Source organism: Neoarius graeffei, chromosome 1, assembly GCF_027579695.1.
Source record: "Neoarius graeffei isolate fNeoGra1 chromosome 1, fNeoGra1.pri, whole genome shotgun sequence".
Taxonomy (NCBI): domain Eukaryota; kingdom Metazoa; phylum Chordata; class Actinopteri; order Siluriformes; family Ariidae; genus Neoarius; species Neoarius graeffei.
Window position 1 is genome coordinate 49,064,612 of NC_083569.1, and position 23,789 is coordinate 49,088,400.

Here is a 23,789-nt window from a genome sequence, read left to right on the forward strand (position 1 = left end):
CCTTTCTGTACTTTTATATTATTAAGGATAGGCTATATCAAGTGACACAGGACACTCAAACAAAAGAAAAGATGACACACTTGTTGGTCCCGAAGTGCCATAGGGAACCTTTATTCCATGCGGCTCATCTTAATCCTATGGCTGGGCATTTGCAACAGCATAAAACATTAAATCATCTCATGGCCCATTTCTATTGGCCAGGGATTCACGCCGATGTCCACAAGTGGTGTGCGGCATGTCATGAATGTCAGCTGGTAAATCCAGCAGCCACACTGAAAGCACCATTGTGCCCATTACCATTGATGGAGATCCCCTTTGAAAGAATTGGCATGGATCTCATTGGGCCATGAGCTCAATCTGAACACAGGTATCACTTTGTATTAGTCACAATGGATTATGCAACACGATATCCAGAAGCAGTGCCTCTCTGCAACATCTCAGCATGTAGTGTTGCAGAGGCACTCTTCCACGTTATCTCCCAAGTTGGGATTCTGAAAGAAATCCTGACTGATCAAGGTACTACTTTTAGGTCACGCACATGGCACAAATTGTACAAATTATTGGGGATTAAATGGATTCATACTAGTGTTTATCATCTGCAAATGGACGGGCTGGTCAAACGATTTAACCAAACACTTAAGAACATGATTTGTAAGTTCATTCATGGGGATGCTAAAAACTGGGACAGGTGGCTCGACCCTCTGTTGTTTGCAGTGTGCAAGGTCCCACAAGCCTCCACCGGGTTTTCCCCATTTGAATTGCTGTATGGGCACAAGCTCCATGGTGTCTCAGACATCATTAGAGAAAATTGGGAGGAGGGACCTTCTCAAAGTAAAAATGAAATTCAATACATTCTTGACCTGAGAGCAAAACTCCATGCACTGAATCACATAACCCAGGAGAATTTGCTACAGGCCCAAGAACGTCAAGCTCACCTGCAATGTGAGGGGAGTCTCAATGTAGTATTCTGACCTCACAGAATACTACATTGAGACTCCCCCAGGGGTGGTGGTGCGCAGCCGCCTGTATCGGCTACCCAAGCACAAAAAAAAAAAATGTGGTTCGGGATGAGCTCCAGGCTATGCTGAAGATGGGAGTAATTGAGGAGTCACACAGTGACTGGAGCAGCCCAGTGGTCTGGTTCTGTGTGGACTATAGAAAAGTCAGTGCAGTGTCTAAATTTGACACATATCCAATGCCTCACATTGATGAACTGCTCGATCGGTTAGGCACAGTTCGCTTTTACCTGACACTGGATTTAACAAAGGGATATTGGAAGATCCCTTTGACTCTATTATCCCATGAGAAAATGGCCCTTTCCACTCCGTTTGGCTTACACCAATTTGTCACCCTTCCTTTCGGGTTGTTTGGGGCTCCAGAGATGTTTCAGCATCTCATGGATCAAATTCTCCATCCCCACAATGCGTATGCAGCAGTCTACTTAGATGACAATCATTTATAGTAATGATTGGGAGCAGCAATTACAACATCTTAGGATGGTCCTGAGGTCACTGAGGTGCACTGGGCTCACAGCAAACCTGAAGAAGTGTGCAATTCTTCACAGGAGAAGCAGAGGGGGAGGAGCATCTGGTGCTGTACATCAGCCACAAGCTCTCCATGTGAGAGTCAAAGTACAGCATGATAGAGAAGGAGTGTCTGGCCATCAAGTGGGTGGTCCTCACTCTCCAGTACTACCTGCTAGGATGCCCATTCACTCTCTGTTCTGACCATGCTCCGCTCCTGTGGCTCCACCACATGAAGGATGCCAATGTGTGGATCACTCATTGGTATCTGGCCCTTCAGCCCTTCAAATTCAAGGTGGTCCACAAGCCGGTGGCACAGATGGTGGTGGCAGATTATCTCTCCCACCAGGGGGAGAGTCAGCTGCAGGACAGATGGCTCCCCAACCTGAGTCGGGTGGTGGGGGTATGTGGCAGCAGGGGTGTGGTCAAGCATAGGTTGTGTATGGCAAGGAGGTAGGTTGAACCAGTAGGTACAAGTAACATGTGATGAGGTGAACCTGTGTTGAATGTAGAGGTTGTCTATTAACTTGTGTCTCTGTGTGTCTTTCAGACAGCCAGGAATGAGAGAGAGAGCTGCGTCACCCCATGTGTGTGTTTATGTATGCATGTTAGTTGTCACTGAAAAGTGGAAAATAAAAAGAACACACCTGTTCTGAAGCCTGCTTCCAGTTCCTCTGTTTCCCACAAGTTAGAGAGTTGTGACAAATGCCAAGCCACATTCTGAATGTGTTACAACAGTATGGTTTTGTAGTAAAAGAGTGTGGGTACTAAACTGGCCTGCCTGCCTCCCAATGAAAATGTGTAGTGCATTATGAAGTGCAAAACACAACAGCAGAGACCCTGGAGTGTTGAGCAAATGAAGTTATGTATCAAGCAAGAACAGGAAAGAATTTCACTTTCAAAACTTCAACAATCAGTGCCCTCAGTTCCCAAATGCTTACTGAGTGCCGTTAAAAGAAAAGGTGATGTAACACAGTGGGAAATATGCTGCTGCCCCAAATTTTTTTTTTTTTTGGAATATGTTGTAGGCATCAAATTCAGAATGAGTTTATATTTACAAAAAACAATAAATTTTATCAGTTTGAACATTAAATATTTTGTCTTTGTATTGTATTCAACTGAATATAGGTTGAAAAGGATGTGCAAATCGTTGCATTCTGTTTTATTTATGTTTTACACAGTGTGCCAACTTTTTTGGAATCAGGGTTGTATAATACCAAGAAAACAAACTGGAATCATACAACAAAAAGAGAGGGTTTTTTCTAGCTGATTTTGGTTTTCCTCACAAGAATCTGTTACAAACTTAATTACTGTTGTTGACAATTCACTATGGACCTCTTTCCTAATTTTGTCTAATGACAGTGCAACACTATTAAACTGCTTCAACCTCTAAGAAATTATCTACTATTTATAAATGTTTGTGGCAGCCCTTGCATAGTCTCCAATATTTTTGCCCATTTTTGGAAGGGGTATACAGGGGGTACTTTTCTTATGTGAAAGGTCTATGGCCAGGGATTGTTGATTGTTAAGTACTTATGAAATACACGGAACCATTGAAATGATTTTGGACTTGAATTAGCTTGACTGACCTAATCCTAAAACATGTGAGATCAGGTTTTATCATCAATATTAACAAAAACAAAACTACTTCTATGTTGTCATATTTATTCAGTGCACTCAGTTGTGCTTTTTTGTATCTGTATCTCTCTCTCTCTCTCTCTCTCCTCAGAGGCTACCTTTAAAGTGACACTATGAATGACACTTCAGCATTGCAGAAAGCTGAACTACAGGAACAGTCCTCTGGCACTGGCCATTCTTTGGTACCATCACGGCAGCCATATATGAGTGAACCTTTTTCCTCAAGACGTGTGTGCTTCTATAAAAGTGGAGATCCCCAGTTTAGTGGTTTGCCTGTCGTCATCAACAACCGCACATTCAAGACCTTTGAGGCGCTGTTAGACAGCCTGTCCAAGCGTGTTCCACTGCCATTTGGAGTCCGCACTATTACAACACCACGTGGCCAGACAGCAGTCCGTTCTCTTGATCAGCTTCACCATGGCCATTCATACATCTGCTCAGATAAACGCACCGTCAAGCCCATTGACTTGGAGCAAGCACGGCGCAAACCACCACCATGGTACCATACCAGGCCTGTCAGCAGGAAGCCCCTGAGAAAAAGGCAGAGTCCTGGTCCACGCAAGACAAGACGGAATGAGCATGCTGCTCTACTGCACACCCCAAAGCGGCTGGTAGTTTTCCGCAATGGAGATCCGGAAGTGAAGCATACCCTTCTGCTTCAGAAGAGGACCACACATTCTTTCGAGGCACTACTTGATCATATATCTGAGGTCATGTGCTTCCCTGTGCGCAGGTTGCACACACCGGATGGAAGGAGGGTGAGAACTCACTCAGTGTTTCATCTTTGTCTCTCTTTTGAAGCTTTTATTTTTGTGGTTGTTTTTTTTATTGTTTTTCATTCTTTTCACCTTATTTTGTCACCTGCAGTTCAGTTTAGCAAGTGATCTGCAATTGTCAGGAGTTACTGATGAAACAGGGTGTTTTCTGCACTGTGAATGAACACCAACTGTGCTGTGAAGATTTATATTAAAGGTTTCTGGGACTCACTATAAAATGAAAAGACAAAACCTAAGTAGACTATGAAGGTAATTTTATAAGGAAACCATTTGAGGGTAATAAAACAATTAACAAATTCAATTCAGCTCATTTAACAAATAGCCTTTACATTAACAGCAATTATCAGTGACTGATAATGATATTCTTTTTCTAGCTATTTTAATGTATTTACTGATCATTTAATTAAACAATAATTTAAAAAAGACTTATACATGAATATGTATTGTCAAGTCAAGTTTATTTGTACAGTGCTTTTAATTACAGATACTGTCACAAAGCAGCTTTACAGAGAATTAAAGACTTTAAACATGAGCTAATTTTAATTTTTTAACATCTCAATCTCATTCTTAAGAAATATCTTAACAAATTTATTGGCTATCATAAAAGGTGCATTGCAGTACTTAGTAATTAGGTTTATTTTAAAAATAATAATAAATAATAAGTTGACAATAAATGAAATACATCAGTAAATGCCATGTGAAGATGATCTTAAGACTTTGGGAGCTTCGATCCATGTACTCATTAATGGACATAGTAAAGCACATGTACCGGTAGATTGTTTTTGAGTGGTGAATTCAAGCTCTGCCATCCAGGAAATTCCTTTTGAAGACAGGCTGGTGTTTCTTTCTGATTTTACTTTCTTTGGAATATTTTTTTCCTCAATCTGCCTAAGTTACTTAGTCTAAAGTCGAAAGTAACTACTATAACATTATTTTGGGGCAACTGAGCACTAGCTGGCACTAATTTTATCTAACTAGTGCTAGAGACACACCTGAATAAACCCAGTGGCAAATAATACTACCCTACTTATCTTACCTTTATTAGAGAAGAAGAAATCATATTGATACACTATGAAAACTATAAGGGCACTCAGTAAAGTCCATACCTAAGCTAAGCCACATATTCGGATTTGCATCACAATTGTAATCAATTGTCCCTTGGCCCATAGCCCACCGTTCCTCAAAATTTCATCAAAATCCGTTCACTACTTTTTGAGCTATGTTGGGAACAGACAAACAAACTGATGCGAAAACATAACCTCCTCCAACAAAGTTGGCAGAGGTAATAACTATGTCACTTTCACTCCTTCCACAGCACCATCCCTTATTGTGTACTTGTGGCAGTTGATGGAGATGCTTTCAACATAACTGGACTTTCATTAATGCCATAATCTGGATTTTAACATTTTCTGAACTGTCTACTTCTGAACTAATTACCATAGTTTCTCACAATTATGAAGGTAATAATGGTTTAGATTGGTTAATTGACTATATACAACAGTGTCAAAGAGTAAACATATAAATATCTACTTAAAATTTGGCCTTCATTGTCATAATAATAATAATAATAATAATAATAATAATAATAATAATTATTATTATTATTATTATTATTATTATTATTCATTCAATAGATGTATTTTCTAGATTCTACATTCACCCTGACACAGGAATCAGACATAAGAAAAAGCTGAACAAGAAACAGTCTGACATGAAGGCAAAAGTTGTAAATTCTCTCTACAAATTTGGCAGATTTTGGCATGGGTGGAGAAAAGTAAGCCTAGCCTTATAATGCTCATGTAAAATGAATATAGCCACCATGGCACATCATCAATGCTTTGGTTCCTCAGAGTTCTGATACCATGTGCTTTGATTTAGATTGAGTTTCATTTTTCTCTACCTCCTTTCTATTCATTAGTTTTCACCTTTCTTACATTCATGCTTAACGGGTGTCTAGTTAACAATTGTGTATATATATATATATCATCTCATCTCATTATCTCTAGCCGCTTTATCCTTCTACAGGGTCACAGGCAAGCTGGAGCCTATCCCAGCTGACTACGGGCGAAAGGCGGGGTACACCCTGGACAAGTCGCCAGGTCATCACAGGGCTGACACATAGACACAGACAACCATTCACACCTACAGTCAATTTAGAGTCACCAGTTAACCTAACCTGCATGTCTTTGGACTGTGGGGGAAACCGGAGCACCCGGAGGAAACCCACGCAGACAACATGCAAACTCCGCACAGAAAGGCCCTCGCCGGCCCCAGGGCTCGAACCCAGGACCTTCTTGCTGTGAGGCGACAGCACTAACCACTACACCACCGTGCCGCGCATATATATATATATATATATATATATATATATATATATATATATATACAAAACCCCAATTCCAAAAAAGTTGGGACAAAGTACAAATTGTAAATAAAAACAGAATGCAATGATGTGGACGTTTCAAAATTCCATATTTTATTCAGAATAGAACATAGATGACATATCAAATGTTTAAACTGAGAAAATGTATCATTTAAAGAGAAAAATTAGGTGATTTTAAATTTCATGACAACAACACATCTCAAAAAAGTTGGGACAAGGTCATGTTTACCACTGTGAGACATCCCCTTTTCTCTTTACAACAGTCTGTAAATGTCTGGGGACTGAGGAGACAAGTTGCTCAAGTTTAGGGATAGGAATGTTAACCCATTCTTGTCTAATGTAGGATTCTAGTTGCTCAACTGTCTTAGGTCTTTTTTGTCGTATCTTCCGTTTTATGATGCGCCAAATGTTTTCTATGGGTGAAAGATCTGGACTGCAGGCTGGCCAGTTCAGTACCCGGACCCTTCTTCTATGCAGCCATGATGCTGTAATTGATGCAGTATGTGGTTTGGCATTGTCATGTTGGAAAATGCAAGGCCTTCCCTGAAAGAGACGTCATCTAGATGGGAGCATATGTTGCTCTAAAACCTGGATATACCTTTCAGCATTGATGGTGTCTTTCCAGATGTGTAAGCTGCCCATGCCACACACACTAATGCAACCCCATATCATCAGAGATGCAGGCTTCTGAACTGAGCGCTGATAACAACTTGGGTCGTCCTTCTCCTCTTTAGTCCGAATGACACGGCGCCCCGATTTCCATAAAGAACTTCAAATTTTGATTCGTCTGACGACAGAACAGTTTTCCACTTTGCCACAGTCCATTTTAAATGAGCCTTGGCCCAGAGAAGACGTCTGCGCTTCTGGATCGTGTTTAGATACGGCTTCTTCTTTGAACTATAGAGTTTTAGCTGGCAACGGCAGATGGTATGGTGAATTGTGTTCACAGATAATGTTCTCTGGAAATATTCCTGAGCCCATTTTGTGATTTCCAATACAGAAGCATGCCTGTATGTGATGCAGTGCCGTCTAAGGGCCCGATGATCACGGGCACCCAGTATGGTTTTCCGGCCTTGACCCTTACGCACAGAGATTCTTCCAGATTCTCTGAATCTTTTGATGATATTATTCACTGTAGATGATGATATGTTCAAACTCTTTGCAATTTTACACTGTCGAACTCCTTTCTGATATTGCTCCACTATTTGTCGGTGGAGAATTAGGGGGATTGGTGATCCTCTTCCCATCTTTACTTCTGAGAGGCGCTGCCACTCCACGATGCTCTTTTTATACCCAGTCATGTTAATGACCTATTGCCAATTGACCTAATGAGTTGTAATTTGGTCCTCCAGCTGTTCCTTTTTTGTACCTTTAACTTTTCCAGCCTCTTATTGCCCCTGTCCCAACTTTTTTGAGATGTGTTGCTGTCATGAAATTTCAAATGAGCCAAGATTTGGCATGAAATTTCAAAATGTCTCACTTCCGACATTTGATATGTTGTCTATGTTCTATTGTGAATACAGTATCAGTTTTTGTGACTTATAAATTATTGCATTCTGTTTTTTTTTTACAATTTGTACTTGTCCCAACTTTTTTGGAATCGGGGTTGTATATATATATATATATATATATATATATATATATATATATATATATATCTGCTTTGGGTTTAGTTTCGTCACTTTTTTTTGTTTGTTTCATGGTCAGACACATTCTTTTAGGGTACTGAAGCTTGTTTGAACTTGTTGTGTCCACATTTTTCACTTGTTAAATGCTGTTACAATAGTATTGTGTGGTTGTTTTTGGTAAAATTCTGTAAAATTCCAAAATAATAACTGACAAAATGACTGTTGAATGAAGTTAAGAGCTGCATAAAAATTATTTTGGTAATCGTGTGCTTTTCCAGTTAATGACTGAAATATCATTTGTGTTGTTTTATTGCAATAATAATTGATGGAAAGATAATAACTATTTTCAACTATAAATTACCATTAAAAAAAGCTGTCCATTTTCTTAAAAGGTTAATTACCGTAATCTATATCAAATATCCCACACAGTAAATTACTGTAATTTAATTTAATACATTATATTAAAAATAACATCCAGAACCAAAGAGCAATGTAAACTAAACTGAACAACCTTTTAATTCTTGCTTCCCTTAATTAAGGAAAAAAAAACAACTCAAGGCCATGGTAAAAAAGCCCACAGTGGGGGGAAATCCATTTTTTGCTAAATATGCTAAATATGCTTATAATTTTTTTTTTCTGGAAGATATGACCATGTAACCATAGTTGTGTATGATGATGTTTTTCACAAATTATCAGCTATGAGCATAAATATCATGGTTAAAGACAACCCATCACCTTGTGGCATTAAGCTTCTTTACCATTTCATCCTATTATGCTGGCCTGCATCCTGGGACAAAGCCTGGAACAAAATGGGAATGTCTTGAATACTCTATAGTGAAGACATCTAAGCACTGAATACTACTGCAAATTTTATTCCTTATTACATCAAATTTAATCACATTAAAAACTGGAATTGTGGCCAAAATGTGTCAGTGGACATAAGCAATATGAAGGAAACAATGCTGGTTATAGAACAATTACTTTTTAATCACATAACATGTAAATGCAACATGTTTAATTAATGAGTTTTAATTCACTTTAAATATTTTGATCCGTATCAGTAGCTCTGTGGAAATATTAATAGAACACTGACATTATGATAATTCTGCTTGGTGTCAGTTTTATAGTTTGCTTTAACTAGTGTGCAATATGCATTTAGGTTAATCGTCAAAGTTAATCTTCATGAAAATATGTTTTGTTGTATTCCAGGTGGACGGACTCCCTGCTCTGATCTTGTGTTCAGGTGTGTTGGTCGCTGCTGGCCGTGAGCCTTTCAGAAAAGGAAACTATGATGTTCAAAAGCCCTTTGCTCCAACCTGGCTGCCAGCAAAAAGTGTAGGGAGGTTGCATCCTGTCACCAGTAAGTCTACCACTCTTTATCCACTTCAAATAGTGAAGACAGCCAGAATATTTCAGTAGCATCCACTGCCATGGTATTCATTCATTTAATTTTGTGTGGCAAATGTTCTGCTGTATATATAGTATATATAAAAAGTCTACACACCACTGTTTAAACGGCAAGTTTTGTGATGTAAAAAAAATTCAAGTGAAAATCAGATAGAAACATTTTAAGAAAAAAATGTACAGTTCCTTGGTTACATAAATGTGCACACCCTTTTCTAATGGGGTATGTGACTGTGCTCAAAATTAACTAGTTATGTGATTACTGATAAAGATAAAGAAATAAAGATCAGCTGTTTCTGCTGGATTTTTTTGGACATCTTCTTGGTTTTCTTCCATTTCTGAAGCCATGATCCACAAAGAGCTTACAAAGCATGTACAGGATCTCACTGTCAAAAGATATTGATCAGGAGAGGGGTACAAAATAATTTCCAAAACATTAGATGTACTATGGACCACTGTGAAGGTCATCATCATCAACAAGTGAAGAAAATGGAGCACCACAGTGACATTAGTAAGATTTTACAAAATTGGCAAAAGGGCAAGATGAAAATTTATCAGTGAAACTCCCAAGTGTGAGTATGCAGGCACTTACGGATGTATGTGGCAGAAGACAGCTTTAGAATAGCGAACCAAGCCAAATCGAGAGACAGAAATCAAGGTCAGTAAACATGCCAAGGTCGGGCGATTGGCAAACAGAATATCAGAGGTAAATGGAGATTGAGGAAATGAGAAACACTAGCAAAGGTCAGAATGGTAGAAAGGCAGTTAGAGAGATAACAAGGCTTGGTATGATCAGTGAACCGGAATGATACTTTGTGGTGAGTGCTTGTGAGACTAGTGTTTATATACAGAGGTAGGTGATGAGGAAATGGATGTCAGCTGTGAGTTAGAAGGCAGGGACAGAGGGTGCTGTGTGTTCTGGGAGTTGTAGTTTGAGCTGTCCATGTTTGTAGTCAGCTCTTCACCAGTGGGTTTACTGACAGAGCCCCTCTCAAGGAGCTACCTCTGGGAGCTAAGGTCTTTCGGGGGCGTCCTCAACCTCTAGGTGCTGGTTTGCTGGGATGCTGAGCATGGAAATCCTGCTTGAGCAGCGGGTCGAGGATGTCTTCGGACTTTACCCAACTCTGTTCCTCTGGCCCGTATCCTTCCCAATCTACCAGGCACTCGATCTGGCCACCTCTTCACTTGGAGTCGAGGATCTTGTTGACCTGGTAGATGGGTTCTCCTTTGAGGTTCAGAGAGGGATGGTCTAGAGTGGGTGTGTTCTTGGAGAGCAGACCTGGAATGACAGGTTTAAGATTGGACATGTGGAAAGTGGGAGAGATTCTGCTGTACGGTCAAAGTTCTAGTCAGTAAGAGACATCATTGATGCGCCAAAGTACCTTGAAGGGTCCTTTGTAGCGTGTTTGGAGCTTATTACAGGTTTGTATCTCTCATAGGTTCTTTGTTGCCACCCATACTTGATCTCCCAGAAGGTATGTTGGGGTCTCTCCTCTATGACGATCGGCATAGGCTTTGTATTTCATGCAGACAACTTCTAGTTGCTGGTGAACCTCCTCCCAAACAGTTTGGCTGCATTTGAACCATTCATCAACTGCCTGGACTTGACTGAGTGTGTCATCCCAGGGGAACAAGGGTGGTTGGTAGCTGAGTATGCACTGGAACAATGTTAGCTGAGTCGCAGAATGCTTCAGTGACTTCTGCGCATACTTGGCCCATGGCAGGAAACATGCCCAGTCCCCCTGGTTGCGCATGCAATAGATGTGTAGGAAGCAGCCAATCTCCTGGTTGGCCTGCTCTACCTGCCCATTGGACTGGGGGTGGTAACCGGACGTGAGGCTAATGGACACTCCCAGTCTCTCCATGAAGCATGACCAGAACTTGGATATGAACTGAGGACCTCAGTCACTTACGATGTCCTTAGGGATGCCGTAGTAGCGGAAGACTTGCTGATACAGGAGTTCAGCTGTTTGGGCAGCAGTTGGAATGCCCGGAAGAGGGATGAACCTCAAGGTCTTTGAGAACCGATCTATGGTGACCATGATTGTGGTGTTGTTTTGGGATGCAGAAAGGTCTGTGATGAAGTCGATCACCAAGTGTGACCATGGTCGCTGTGGGACAGGTAGAGGCATAGGTTTGCTGGCTGGAGGAGCTCGGGGAACCTTAGCTTGTGCGCAGTCGGAACAGGAAGCAACAAAACGGTTGATCTTGGTCAACATGTTGTCCCACCAGTACCTATTCTTCAGCATTTGGTAGGTGCGATAGTTGTTGGGGTGACCAGTGGCAGGAGAGGAGTGTGCCCAGCTTATGAGTTTGCTGCGTAGACATGTGGGCACAAAAAGCAGACCAGGTGGGGTGTTGTTGGGAGTAGTCTGAGGTTGAGACTTATGAATTTCACTGTCCAAATCCCATGTGATGGATTGGATAAAATGTTGGGGTGGGATGATGGGTTGGGGTTCTCTGTCTCTGGGTGATGGGTCTATAGCCCAGGACAGAGCATCCACTTTAGCGTTCTTTGACCCTGGTCAGAAGGAGATAAAGTTAAACCGGGTAAAGAATACTGCCCACCTGGCCTGACGTGGATTCAACCTCTTGGCCTTCTTGAGATACTCTAGGTTCTTGTGGTTGGTTAAGATGGTGAACGGGTGAGTTGCTCCCTCCAGCCAGTGTCACCACTCTTCTAGGGCTAGCTTGATGGCCAGCAGCTCACGACTGCCCACGCCATAGTTCCTCTCGGCAGGGGTAAGCTTTTTGGAGAAAAAGACCATGGGGTGTAGTTTTGGCCTTTCTCCAAATCACTGGGAAAGGATGGCTCCAACTCCTGTGTCAGAGGCGTCCACCTCTATGACAAATGGCTTTGTGGGGTCTGGATGTTGGAGAATGGGCACCAACGTGAATGTGGCCTTGAGCTGGCTGAAGGCTTCTTCCACCTGAGGATTCCACCTAAGGCACTTGGGACCCTTTTTCAGGAGGGTGGTCAAAGGTGAGGCCAAGGTGCTGATGAATCAGTGGTAGAAGTTGGCAAAACCTAGAAACCTCTGGAGGTCCTTGACTGACTTGGGTTACAGCCATGAGGTGACAGCCGAGACTTTGGCTGAATCCATACTGACTCCTTCTGGGCTGCTGATGTAGCCCAAGAAGGAGATCTTGCCTAGGTGGAATTCGCAGTTCTTGGCCTTGACATAGAGGTGGTTTTCAAGCAGCTGTTTTAGTACAGCTCTGACATGGCTTTGATGACTGTGGAAATCTGAGGAGTAAATCAAGATGTCATCTATGTATGCGATGACGTACTTTCCCAGCATGTCCCGCAGTACGTTGTTGATGAAACTTTGGAACACGCTGGGAGCTGAAGATAGTCCATACGGCATGACCCGGTATTCAAAGTGACTAGTGGTTGTACTGAATGCTGTCTTCCACTCGTCACCTCATTTAATCCGGATCAAATTGTAGGCGCTTCTGAGATTCAGCTTGGAAAAAATCTTGGCCGATCTGAGTTGCTCCAGAGCTGCTGGTACCAGTGGGAGAGGATATGGGTACTTGATGGTGACCTCATTTAGCCCTCGATAGTCAATGCAGGGTCGTAGTCCACCTCCTTGTTTCTCTACAAAGAAGAAGCCGGCCGAGGCAGGATATTTCGACAGCCGGATGTAACTGATAGGACAGAGATCAACCGTCTCTCCCTCTTGCCCCCAACCAGAGCGATTACCATCTCGCAGATCGGTCCCCCCGTGTCACCCAGAGCCACTCTGGGGGGAATCGCGAAGAAAGACAGGAACCCCATAAGTTCACAATCTTTATTCACAAGTCCCCAAAGAGGCAAGAGAACAGAGAGCTTTTATATGTCTGTGTGTGTGTGTGGGTGGGTGTGAGTGAGTGTGACATCACTGCAGCTGTGTGTGTTCATATCTGTGTGTGTGACATCACTGCAGCTGTGTGTGTGTGTGTGTGTGTGTGTGTGTGTGTGTGTGTGTGTGTGTGTGTGTGTGTTGATATCTGTGACTGGGTCAGTCTGTGAACACTTTATCAGTAGTTCTGCTCAATGTTGATGGAGAAAAGAATGCATGCTTCAGAGAGAGAGACTGTAGTGAAACCTTGGTCTGAGCAGGTCACATCTTAATTACATCAATCATAAGCATACTGTTCTCATAGAATATTCAAAAAAGATATCAATATTATGCACAACTTAATCTCTATAACACAGACCAATATGTCCTTACGACAGTAATGGAATTTTTAAACAAAAGATACTGTGTCTAGCTGAGACAAAAGGTCACAGAATGAATTAATACCTTCTTGGTCATTTTAAACAAGAATACTGAACAGAGGGTCACAGAATAAATCCTTTACAATTAAGAATAAATCCTTTACAGTTCCCCTCTTTGATACTAGAGATTACAACTAGTATCACACCCCAGTATTCTGATCATATATGTGATTACATCAAGAATTAGGATTAGATGTATGCTTGAGTTAATCCTTGCTCTTCTTGACGTGTATTGGTGCTCAGAGGGCAGGCGTGCCCTATCAGCCCTCGTCCCACCTCACCGGAGCTTAGAGAAACTCGAAACCTCTTAATTTGTCCCAAATACACGCTACTTCCTTCAGAGTAATTTGTTCTAAAACAGTGAGGGAAAATGAAATTAGAGGGCATATCGACCTGCAGAGTAGTGAGAACAGAGTCCTGTAAGACAATGGCAGGGTTTCTGTGCTAGATACTGAAGAGGTCTGGTTTAACATTGCTGCCACAGAGGGGTGCGGAGAGTAATTACAGAAGGGGCCTCAAAAATTGAAAAGTTGGCCCCTTGGGCCCCACGCATAATACAGAGCTTCAGAGCATAGAGGCAAAGGTGGACGTGTAATAATAGTAGAAGGCGGCATCAGATGACAGACATAACAACTTTCATTCGTGTGCGCTCGTGCAGTCCAGTTAGCGAATTGCCAAAAGATGTTGTCTCGAGGTCCAGCTCGAGCGGGTAACCCTGCTCAGAGCAGCAGTAGAGTGGCCACGAAGCTCATGATGAGTATTTTCATGGTTGTAGTGAGGATGATTGGTCCCAGACGGGGCGCGAGATCTCTTCCCCCCTTTGTTCACGGCTTCTTGCAGGAAGTGATCGGAAGATCCTCAGCTCCTGCAGGATCCCTGTACAGAGTTTAGAGAGGAGAGAGAGACTAGAGAGGGACACAGAGAAAACGTTAGTACCAAACATGTTATTGTAACACAGCTTTGTTATGGAGCCTTCTTCTACTATTGACCTTGGTACAAATTTTATGCAACTTATCTATAAGGGCTGCAGAATACTCATCCATATGTGTTTTCAAATCAGAGGTACCCAGAGACGGAGTTCCCTTCTTCCAGGGGAGAGGGAAAGGTCTTCCAAAAATAATTTCGTTGGGGGAGTATCCCCCTAGGCTAGGTCTTGGTGTCATACGAATTTCAGCCAGAGTGGCTGGCAATAAGTCTACCCAATTCTTCGAACCTGTGGCCTGCATGGCCTTAGTTAGTTTGTCTTTCAATGTTCGATTAGTACGTTCTATGATACCAGAGGATTGAGGGTGGTATGGAATGTGAAAACACCAGTTTAGTGAGAGATACTTGCAAAGGTTTTGCGTGACTTTCGAGGTAAAAGGGGTACCTTTGTCTGAGTCTATAGCGTCTGGAACCCCATAACGAGGTATTATTTCTTTTGCCAGAATACGAGTAACTACCTTCGTGTTTTCTCGAGAACAGGGAAAGGCTTCTACCCATTTAGAGAATTTGTCCACAATCACTAGGAGATATTTAAACAGCCTGCAGGAAGGCATGTGTGTGAAGTCGATTTGCCATTCTAGGAACGGAGACATAGGTATGGGTAAACACTCATGTTCCGCACCTGCTTTAGAGGGATTATTTTGAATTGATTTCAGACAGACAATCATGGTCAATGTCATCTAAAGTGTCATCCTGAGAATTAAGGAGGCGTGCGAGAGCGTGATCTACAGTATCGAAAGAGGATGTGGCACGAATTTCAAGACTGTTCATATGTTGGGTCTGTAAATTTTGCAGCACCTGTTTAACTTGATGTGACGAGTTCAAAATCAATGGGTGAGACAAAACCAATTTTTCCGCATCTAAAACCATCAGAGCACATGCGGAGACAGCCCTTAGACATGCAGGTAAGCCTTGAGCAACAGTGTCTAACGTTTTGGATAAAAACGCACAAGGACGCATCCCCCCCCCATGCTCCTGGGCCAACACCGCAGAGGCTGTGCCTTGGTGTTCACAGGCATAGAGATGGAAGGGCTTGGAGTAATCAGGTAAACCCAGGGCCGGGGTGGAACAAAGAGCACTTTTGAGGGAGTGATAAGCGTCCACCATAGCGTCAGTCCAGGTCAAAGGGTGTTGCAGTGGATCGTGATGAGAGATTGCAGAACAGAGAATCTTGTCATATAAAGAGCAGTCAGGGATCCATTGTCTGCAGAATTGATAAGACCCAGGAAAGCCATCAGTGCATGTTTAGTTGCAGGGCGCTGTGTGTCTAGAATCACCCGCACCCGATCAGATGACAGCTTACGACAACCTTGTGAAAGTTCAAACCCCAAATACTTAACAGTGTCCATGCAATATTGCAGCTTGGTCCTGGAAACCTTAAAGCCCTTGTGTGCCAGATGTTGGAGCAGGCATAAGGAAGTGTCTTGGCAGATTTCTGGTGACTCAGCAGATACCAGAAGATCGTCTGCATACTGCAGGACCACAAAGCCCTGGGGGAGGGAGAGGCCACAGAGTACGTCCTGAACTACGGCTGAGAAAACAGCAAGAGAGTCAATGAAACCTTGAGGCAAACATGTCCAAGTATACTGTCTCCCCGTGTGCATGAAGGCAAACAAAGGCTGTGTCTGCTCTTCAACAGGAACACTGAAAAAGGCAGAACAGAGATCAATAACGGAAAAACAGCAATGATGAGCAAGAACCTGTGACATTACAGAGGAAACGTCAGGTACAATGGGTGCAACAGGGACAATCAGCTCATTAATCTTACGTAAATCCTGCGTAAAACGCCAGGTACCATCAGGTTTAAGTACTGGATTGACAGGTGTATTGTACGAGCTAGTACACAGTCTCACCATGCCTTGCTTGAGAAGAGACTGTAAGATGACATCAATTCCCCGAGCCTTAGCTTCAGAGAGAGGCTACTGTTTAACATAAACAGGAAGCGCATGTTTATTGAATCATATTTTGTGTAGTTTCATGTCAATTCCATTTCAGTTCCAAGTTGCAGTGCAACAAAATGCAGAAAGGTTCAAGGACAGTGAATACTTATACAATGTATGATACAATTATGATACAATGTATCATAATAAATTGTGATTTCATGATAATTTATGACGTCTTTCTGAATGGTTAAATAAAGATAAACCCAAGTCTCCGATTTATAAACACCACTGGAAGGACAAAATTTTTTTCAACATTCTTCAAGTAAACGTTTGTTAACTCTGTTTCTTGCTGAAAAAATTATGGTTAACTAAATACATTAAAGGCCTATCCATTCCATATCCTCCGTGGTTTTTAAAGGCAAAAGTATGGAGGTTTAAAATTCAGCAAACAGTTAATCAGAACATTTCATATCAATAGTTCAAAATTGTTCAAAATTAGGAGGAACATGAATGAACTGAAATGAACAAAACAAATTTTAGATTTAACAGATTACACTTACTTGTCTTCTGCTCAAAACTGACTCTTTTTTCTTAATGGGAGGAGTGGTGCTGATGCATACTAACTGAACCTGTCAGCCACTTCTCCATCCTTGTTATTTCACTTTCAGTAAATTAAAAAAATCTCCACGAACACGAGCTAGTTAGGATTCCTAGAGATGAGAGGCGGAATAAGAGCACGTGCACACTACGAGTTTTATTATCTTAACAGGTGCCATTTTGGGGGTCCTTTTACGTACACACAAATGTACTGTAATATCTCTGATTGGTTTATTGTTGCTAGCGTTACTCCGGGCCCGGGCTGCCTTACATGAATGCATTTCTAGTTTAGACATTACATTCAGGCAGTCTTGTAGACTGCTCAGGGGTCCTGTTATGAGGCCGATCAGGTAGTGACACAGCATACCGTAATGCTCCGAATATCCATTGAGTGGAGCGGCTTCATTGCTTACCAAAGTCGTACTTACACATTTCGACAAATTTTTGAGCGCATTGTACCACATAAAATCGGTCAGTAAGCACAACAAGTAATCATACATAAGGCGTGCTGGATTATAAGGCGTACTGTAAATTTTTGAGAAAATTTAAGGATTTTAAGTGCGTCTTATAGTCCCAAAAATACAGTAATAATAATGATGAAATTACAGGCCCGTTTGTTTGCTGTTAAAAACAAGATTGGATAAATTTAACTTTCTTAATAATGTTACAAAGCATACACTAGCTTATCTTGAAAACGCTGACTACATTTGTAGATCACCTCACGGACCACTTGTTTTTTAGTACCGGCATATTTGAGCTTACAGAGGGTTTTTTTTTTTTACCAGCCTTGGGGTTCTCAGGTTTAGCACCTGTCTCAAGAGATGCAAGCGCGCTGGGAGCGCTATCAGCAGGGCCTGAATGATTACTTAAATCTGGATATAGTTTTGGGTGTGGATGCAGGAACGTTATTTGATCCCTCATACAGCGGCGGTAGAGCAGAGGCTATAGGTGGTGTGATAACAGGTGTAACAGTAACAGATGTAGACAAAACGGGTTTTGCCTTATCTTCAGGCTTAGGGCATGGTACTGATTTTTTTTTTTGCTCCTTAGTTTCTTTAATTCCTTGAAAATCATCCCATATTGATTTCATTCTGACCCATTCTAAATAGCCTTTAATCATATAATCATAATCCCATTCTCGTATATTTGTCTATGTGCCGAGGAGAGATATTAAAAGTTCCTGCGTGAGGATAAGTCAAAAACTAAGGCTGGGATTCAGTCCAGCCGGCCAAATTGTCTAACCACGGACTGGTGTAGAATGCTAAACCACAGTGATTCATCCAATCCCGTGGAGTTTCTTCGGGATCCGGTCTGGGTACCTTAACACAACTTCCCCCCATGGTGACACGAAAGGACCATCTCGAGATAAATTATTCTGTGGTAACTCACACAGATGCGCGGGCACTAATCATCCTGTGGCAACTCTTCACGGGGATACACTAATCATTCCGTGGCAACTCACACGGAGATAAATGGGTTTTCGGATACTACCAACCAGGCGGGAGTCCCTTAAAATAAAAGAGATTTCTTACCTGATCAGTAGTATCCCAGACGAGCCCCCAAAACTGATAGGATAGAGATCAACCGTCTCTCCCTCTTGCCCCCAACCGGAGCGATTACCATCTCGCAGATCGGCCCCCCCGTGTCACCCAGAGCCGCTCTGGGGTGAATCGCGAAGAAAGACAGGAACCCCATAAGTTCACAATCTTTATTCACAAGTCCCCAAAGAGGCAAGAGCACAGAGAGCTTTTATATGTCTGTGTGTGTGTATGTGTGTGTGGGGGGGTGGGTGTGAGTGAGTGTGACATCACTGCAGCTGTGTGTGTTGATATCTGTGTCTATGTGTGTGTGTGAGTGAAGGTGTGTGTGTGTGTGTGTGTGTGTGTGTGTGTGTGTGTGTGTGTGTGTGTGTTGATATCTGTGACTGGGTCAGTCTGTGAACACTATCAGTAGTTCTGCTCAATGTTGACGGAGAAAAGAATGCATGCTTCAGAGAGAGAGACTGTAGTGAAACCTTGGTCTGAGCAGGTCACATCTTAATTACATCAATCATAAGCATACTGTTCTGATAGAATGTTCAAAAAAAGATATTAATATTACGCACAACTTAATCTCTATAATGTAACACAGACCAATATGTCCTTACGACAGTAATGGAATTTTTAAACAAAAGATACTGTGTCTAGCTGAGACAGAAGGTCACAGAATGAATTAATACCTTCTTGGTCATTTTAAACAAGAATACTGAACAGAGGGTCACAGAATAAATCCTTTACAATTAAGAATAAATCCTTTACAGTAAGCTTGTTTGAGAGCCTTTTGGATGTATTCCTCCATGGCGGCATGTTCTTTCTGGGAAAGGGGATAGATGCGCCCTCATGGTGCTGCCGTGCTCGGTACCAGTTCGATGGCACAGTCGTAGGGTTTATGCAGTGGTAGTCCGCAGGCCTTCCCCTTACTGAAGACCTCAGAAAGATCTTGGTAGCATTCAGGAACATTGTCCATGGAGGCTGGAAGTGGGTTCTCTACTGAGGTAGAGGAGACGATGAGTTGAGGACGAGAGAGGCAGCTCTGGAAGCACGTAGGTGACCACTGGACAAAATTTCATATCTCGATATTCATGCCAGATATCTCGATATCGATACGATATGACTACGGGTTCGGTGAAAAACAAGCATTTTTCAGAAAAATAAAAACATCATAATACAAAAAAATGTGGAAAGTGCAGTTTTATTTTTAAGAACACACTGCCAGTCATAGGTGGCATGGTGGTGTAGTGGTTAGCGCTGTCGCCTCACAGCAAGAAGGTCTGGGTTTGAGCCCCGTGGCCGGCAAGGGCCTTTCTGTGCGGAGTTTGCATGTTCTCCCCGTGTCCGTGTGGGTTTCCTCTGGGTGCTCCGGTTTCCCCCACAGTCCAAAGACATGCAGGTTAGGTTAACTGGTGACTCTAAATTGAGCGTAGGTGTGAATGCGAGTGTGAATGGTTGTCTATGTGTCAGCCCTGTGATGACCTGGTGACTTGTCCAGGGTGTACCCCACCTTTCGCCCGTAGTCAGCTGGGATAGGCTCCAGCTTGCCTGCGACCCTGTAGAACAAGATAAAGTGGCTAGAGATAATGAGATGAGAAGATCACATAACTGTATGCAGAAAATGCATTTATATGCATTATAACTCATTATAGAGTTTCGGAATGGCCACTTGATTAAAATGTGTTCGGGATGGTATTTTATAATGCTTGTCCAGCGTCCGAAACATTTTTTTTAAAGCCCTCTTTCGAGACTGTGTACACAGGTACCATGTCTTTTGCAATGTGGTATGTTATAGCGTCTGTAATTTCTTTATGTCTGGTGGACGTCAACTCGTACGGTGTAACGCTACTGAACGCATCAGCAATCAAACTTTGCTTTGGCTTATTTTGGGATGACTGAGAAGTCCCCGGTGTTTCCCTCATTGTCATACACTCTTTGTGCAGCATGCGATGGTGTTGTTTCAGGTGGTGAAACATGTTTGCTGTGCTACCTTGCTTCTTCGCAATTTTTGCTAAGCACGACCTGCACAACACCTCACTCTGGTTAACATCATCCTTTTTGAATCCAAAATACCTCCAAATAATGAAGGATGATTTATGTTTTGGCACCAAGTCAGATTCTGCACCACCACCGGCCGCATTATCTTCCGCACTCATTTTCTTTCTTTCTTTTTAATTTCCCCGCTGTGTCTGTAGTGTGTGTGTGCATCGGTCTCCATCTCCCTCACTCCCGCCCTCATATGTTTATCATTGGTTGGCTTCAGCTGTCGATCCACAGCAAGCATGAAATAAGGTTTGTGGTTGGCTGGCCTTAGCGGTGCATTCAAGGGCAATCGTAAAAATGATGTTTGTTGTGACTGCCAGAGCTGTACATGCAGGGCGAGCGTGGGGAGGGGAAATCTATATCATCTATATCGTTGCTTTTTCGATATTAATATCTTGAATATTCATATCTAAATATAGATACGATAACGATATACCGTTCAGCCCTACACTGGAGTATCTCCTTGTTCTGCCAGGAGATGAGGGGGTCATGCAGTTGTAACCGGGGTAGCCACGGATGATATCATGGTGCTCAGTATTCGTGACGTACAAGGATATTAATTCGTGATGGAGGGCTCCTACTTGTATTTGAAGTGGTTGTGTCCAGGAAGTAATCAGGCTGTCGCCTATGGGTCCGCCATCGATGGTCCGGATGCTAAGCGCGCTCTGCAGAGGGGCGACTGACAGGTCGAGCTCCTGTACAAGAGCTTTGCTGATGAAGTTCCCCTCTGCTCCTGAATCTATGAAGGCGGACAGCACGAGTGGAGGATGCCAACTTCAGTAATACAGGGATTTTGAAGGACTTAGAGTGGAGCTTTCTCACTGGACTTGGGGAGGAAGTGGTTCCCTGGACAGGTCAAACTGGACAGCGCTGGAGGTTGTGATCAGCACTCCCACAGTAGTAACACAAACCCTCTTTACACCGTCTGGCACGCTCAGCACGGGACAACCGTGAGTGAGAGAGTTCCATGGGTTCGTGGTTCTCTGGAGATGGGCTTGGTTTCTCATCTGTGAGGAGCAAAGGCCAGTGTTTCAACAGCTGGTCCAGATGAATAGCCAGTTCAATCAAGGCATCCAGCAAGAGGTTCTCATCCCTGCATGCCAGCTCACCGAGGATTTCAGGGCGCAACCCCTGGCGAAAGACTGCTTTGAGTGCTGGGTCGTTCCATCCACTGGAGACTGCAAGGGTCTGAAAATCCAGGGCATATTCAGCGACACTTCTAGTGCCCTGTGAGCTGGTGAGAAGGTTTTCTCCGACTTCGATTCCCTTGGGTTCGTGGTCGAAAACCTTCTTGAAGAAGGAGAGAAACAGTTCATATGACCCCTTTGGTTTTCCACCCTTATTCCAGGCAGCCGTAGCCTAGTGGAGTGCTTTGCCGGAGAGGAGAGACAGAAACTTAGCGATTTAATGTTCTTCTGGGATACCCGGCATGGTGGCGAAATACAAAGAGCATTGTAGCAAGAAGCCCTTACATGTGGTGGGGTCGCCAGTGAACTTTTCCAGTGTGGGGAGTTGCAACACCAGGCGAGGAGGAGATTCAGTGCGCTCTAGGAGGGCCTGCGACATAACTGTCATTAGCTGCGCCATCCTGGTGTTGAGATAGGCGAGCATCTGTTGGTGTTCTCCTAGCAGTCGTCCCTGGGCTTTGAAAGCCATCTGCTTTTGATCCTCCACTACATCCATGATGGCGAAGTATTCTGTGAGTACGCAGGCACTTACGGATGTATGTGCAGTGGAAGACAGCTTTAGAATAGCGAACCAAGCCAAATCAAGAGACAAAAATCAAGGTCAGTAAACACACTAGGGTCGAGTGATTGGCAAAAAGAATATCAGAGGTAAATGGAGGTTGAGGAAATGAGAAACACTAGCAAAGGTCAGAATGGTAGAAAAGCAGTCAGAGAGATAACAAGGCTTGGTATGATCAGTGAACCAGAACGATACTTCGCAGTGAGTGCTTGTGAGACTAGTGTTTATATACAGAGGTAGGTGATGAGGAAATGGATGTCAGCTGTGAGTTAGTAGGTGGGGGACAGAGGGTGCTGTGTGTTCTGGGAGTTGGAGTTTGAGCTGTCCATGTTTGTAGTCAGTTCTTCACCAGCGAGTTTACTGACACCAAGAGACCTACAGCAACATTAAAGGAGCTGCAGGAATAAATGGCAAGTACTCATCACTCCCTGCATGTGACAACAATCTCATATTTTTCAATGTCTAGGCTATTGGGTAGGGTGGCTAGAGAAAAGCCCTTTCTCATGAAAGAAAAAAAAAGTCACCTAAATTTTGCTAAAATGTGGCAAAATATGTTACAGTCTGATAAATCCAAGGTAGAACTTTTTGGGCATAATTCCAAAAGATCATCCAAAGAACACTTATACACATGGTGAAGCATGGTAGTGGTAGCATCATTCTGTGGGACTGCTTTTCTTCAGCTTTTACTGGGGCTCTCGTCAAGCTAGAGGGTAGTATGTGTATATCCATGGCAAAAAGGCAGTACGCCCACCTACAGTTCTATGATTTTATTTATCTGGGCCTAAATAACAATTACAGTGTCTTGCAAAAGTATTCATCCCCCTTTGTGTTTGTCCTGTTTTGTTGCATTACAAACTGGAATTAAAATGGATTTTGGGGGGGTTAGCACCATTTGATTTACACAACATGCCTACCACTTTAAAGGTGCAATTTTTTTTATTATGACACAGACAGTAATTAAGATGGGGAAAAAATCTGGAATGTATATAGGCATCCCCCCCAGTCAATACTTTGTCGAGCCACCTTTTGTTGCAATTACAGCTGTAAGTCTCTTGGGGTATGTCTCTATTAGCTTAGCACATCTAGCCACTGGGAATTTTGCCCATTCCTCAAGGCAAAACTGCTCCAAGTCCTTCAAGTTAGATGGGTTGCGTTGATGTACAGCAATCTTCAAGTTATGCCACAGATTCTCAATTGAATTGAGGTCTGGGCTTTGACTAGGCCATTCGAAGACCTTTAAATGTTTCCCTTTAAACCACTCCAGTGTAGCTTCAGCAGTATGTTTAGGGTTGTTGTCCTGCTGGAATGTGGACCTTCATCCCGGTCTCAAACCTCTGGCCGACTCAAACAGGTTTTCCTCCAGAATTGCCCTATATTTAGTGTCATCCATC

At 42.8% G+C, this 23,789-nt stretch overlaps 1 protein-coding gene across 1 annotated transcript in view; it reads left to right on the top strand.

The window, feature by feature from the left end:
- The first annotated feature begins 3,274 nt into the window (after window positions 1-3,274).
- LOC132885021 (uncharacterized) overlaps window positions 3,275-23,789 on the top strand; it is a 32,270-nt gene continuing 11,755 nt past the window's right edge. The window contains exons 1-2 of the mRNA XM_060919245.1: window positions 3,275-3,919; window positions 9,158-9,308. Of these exons, the coding sequence (XP_060775228.1) occupies window positions 3,275-3,919; window positions 9,158-9,308 (796 nt within the window). The remainder of the gene's footprint in view (window positions 3,920-9,157; window positions 9,309-23,789) is intronic.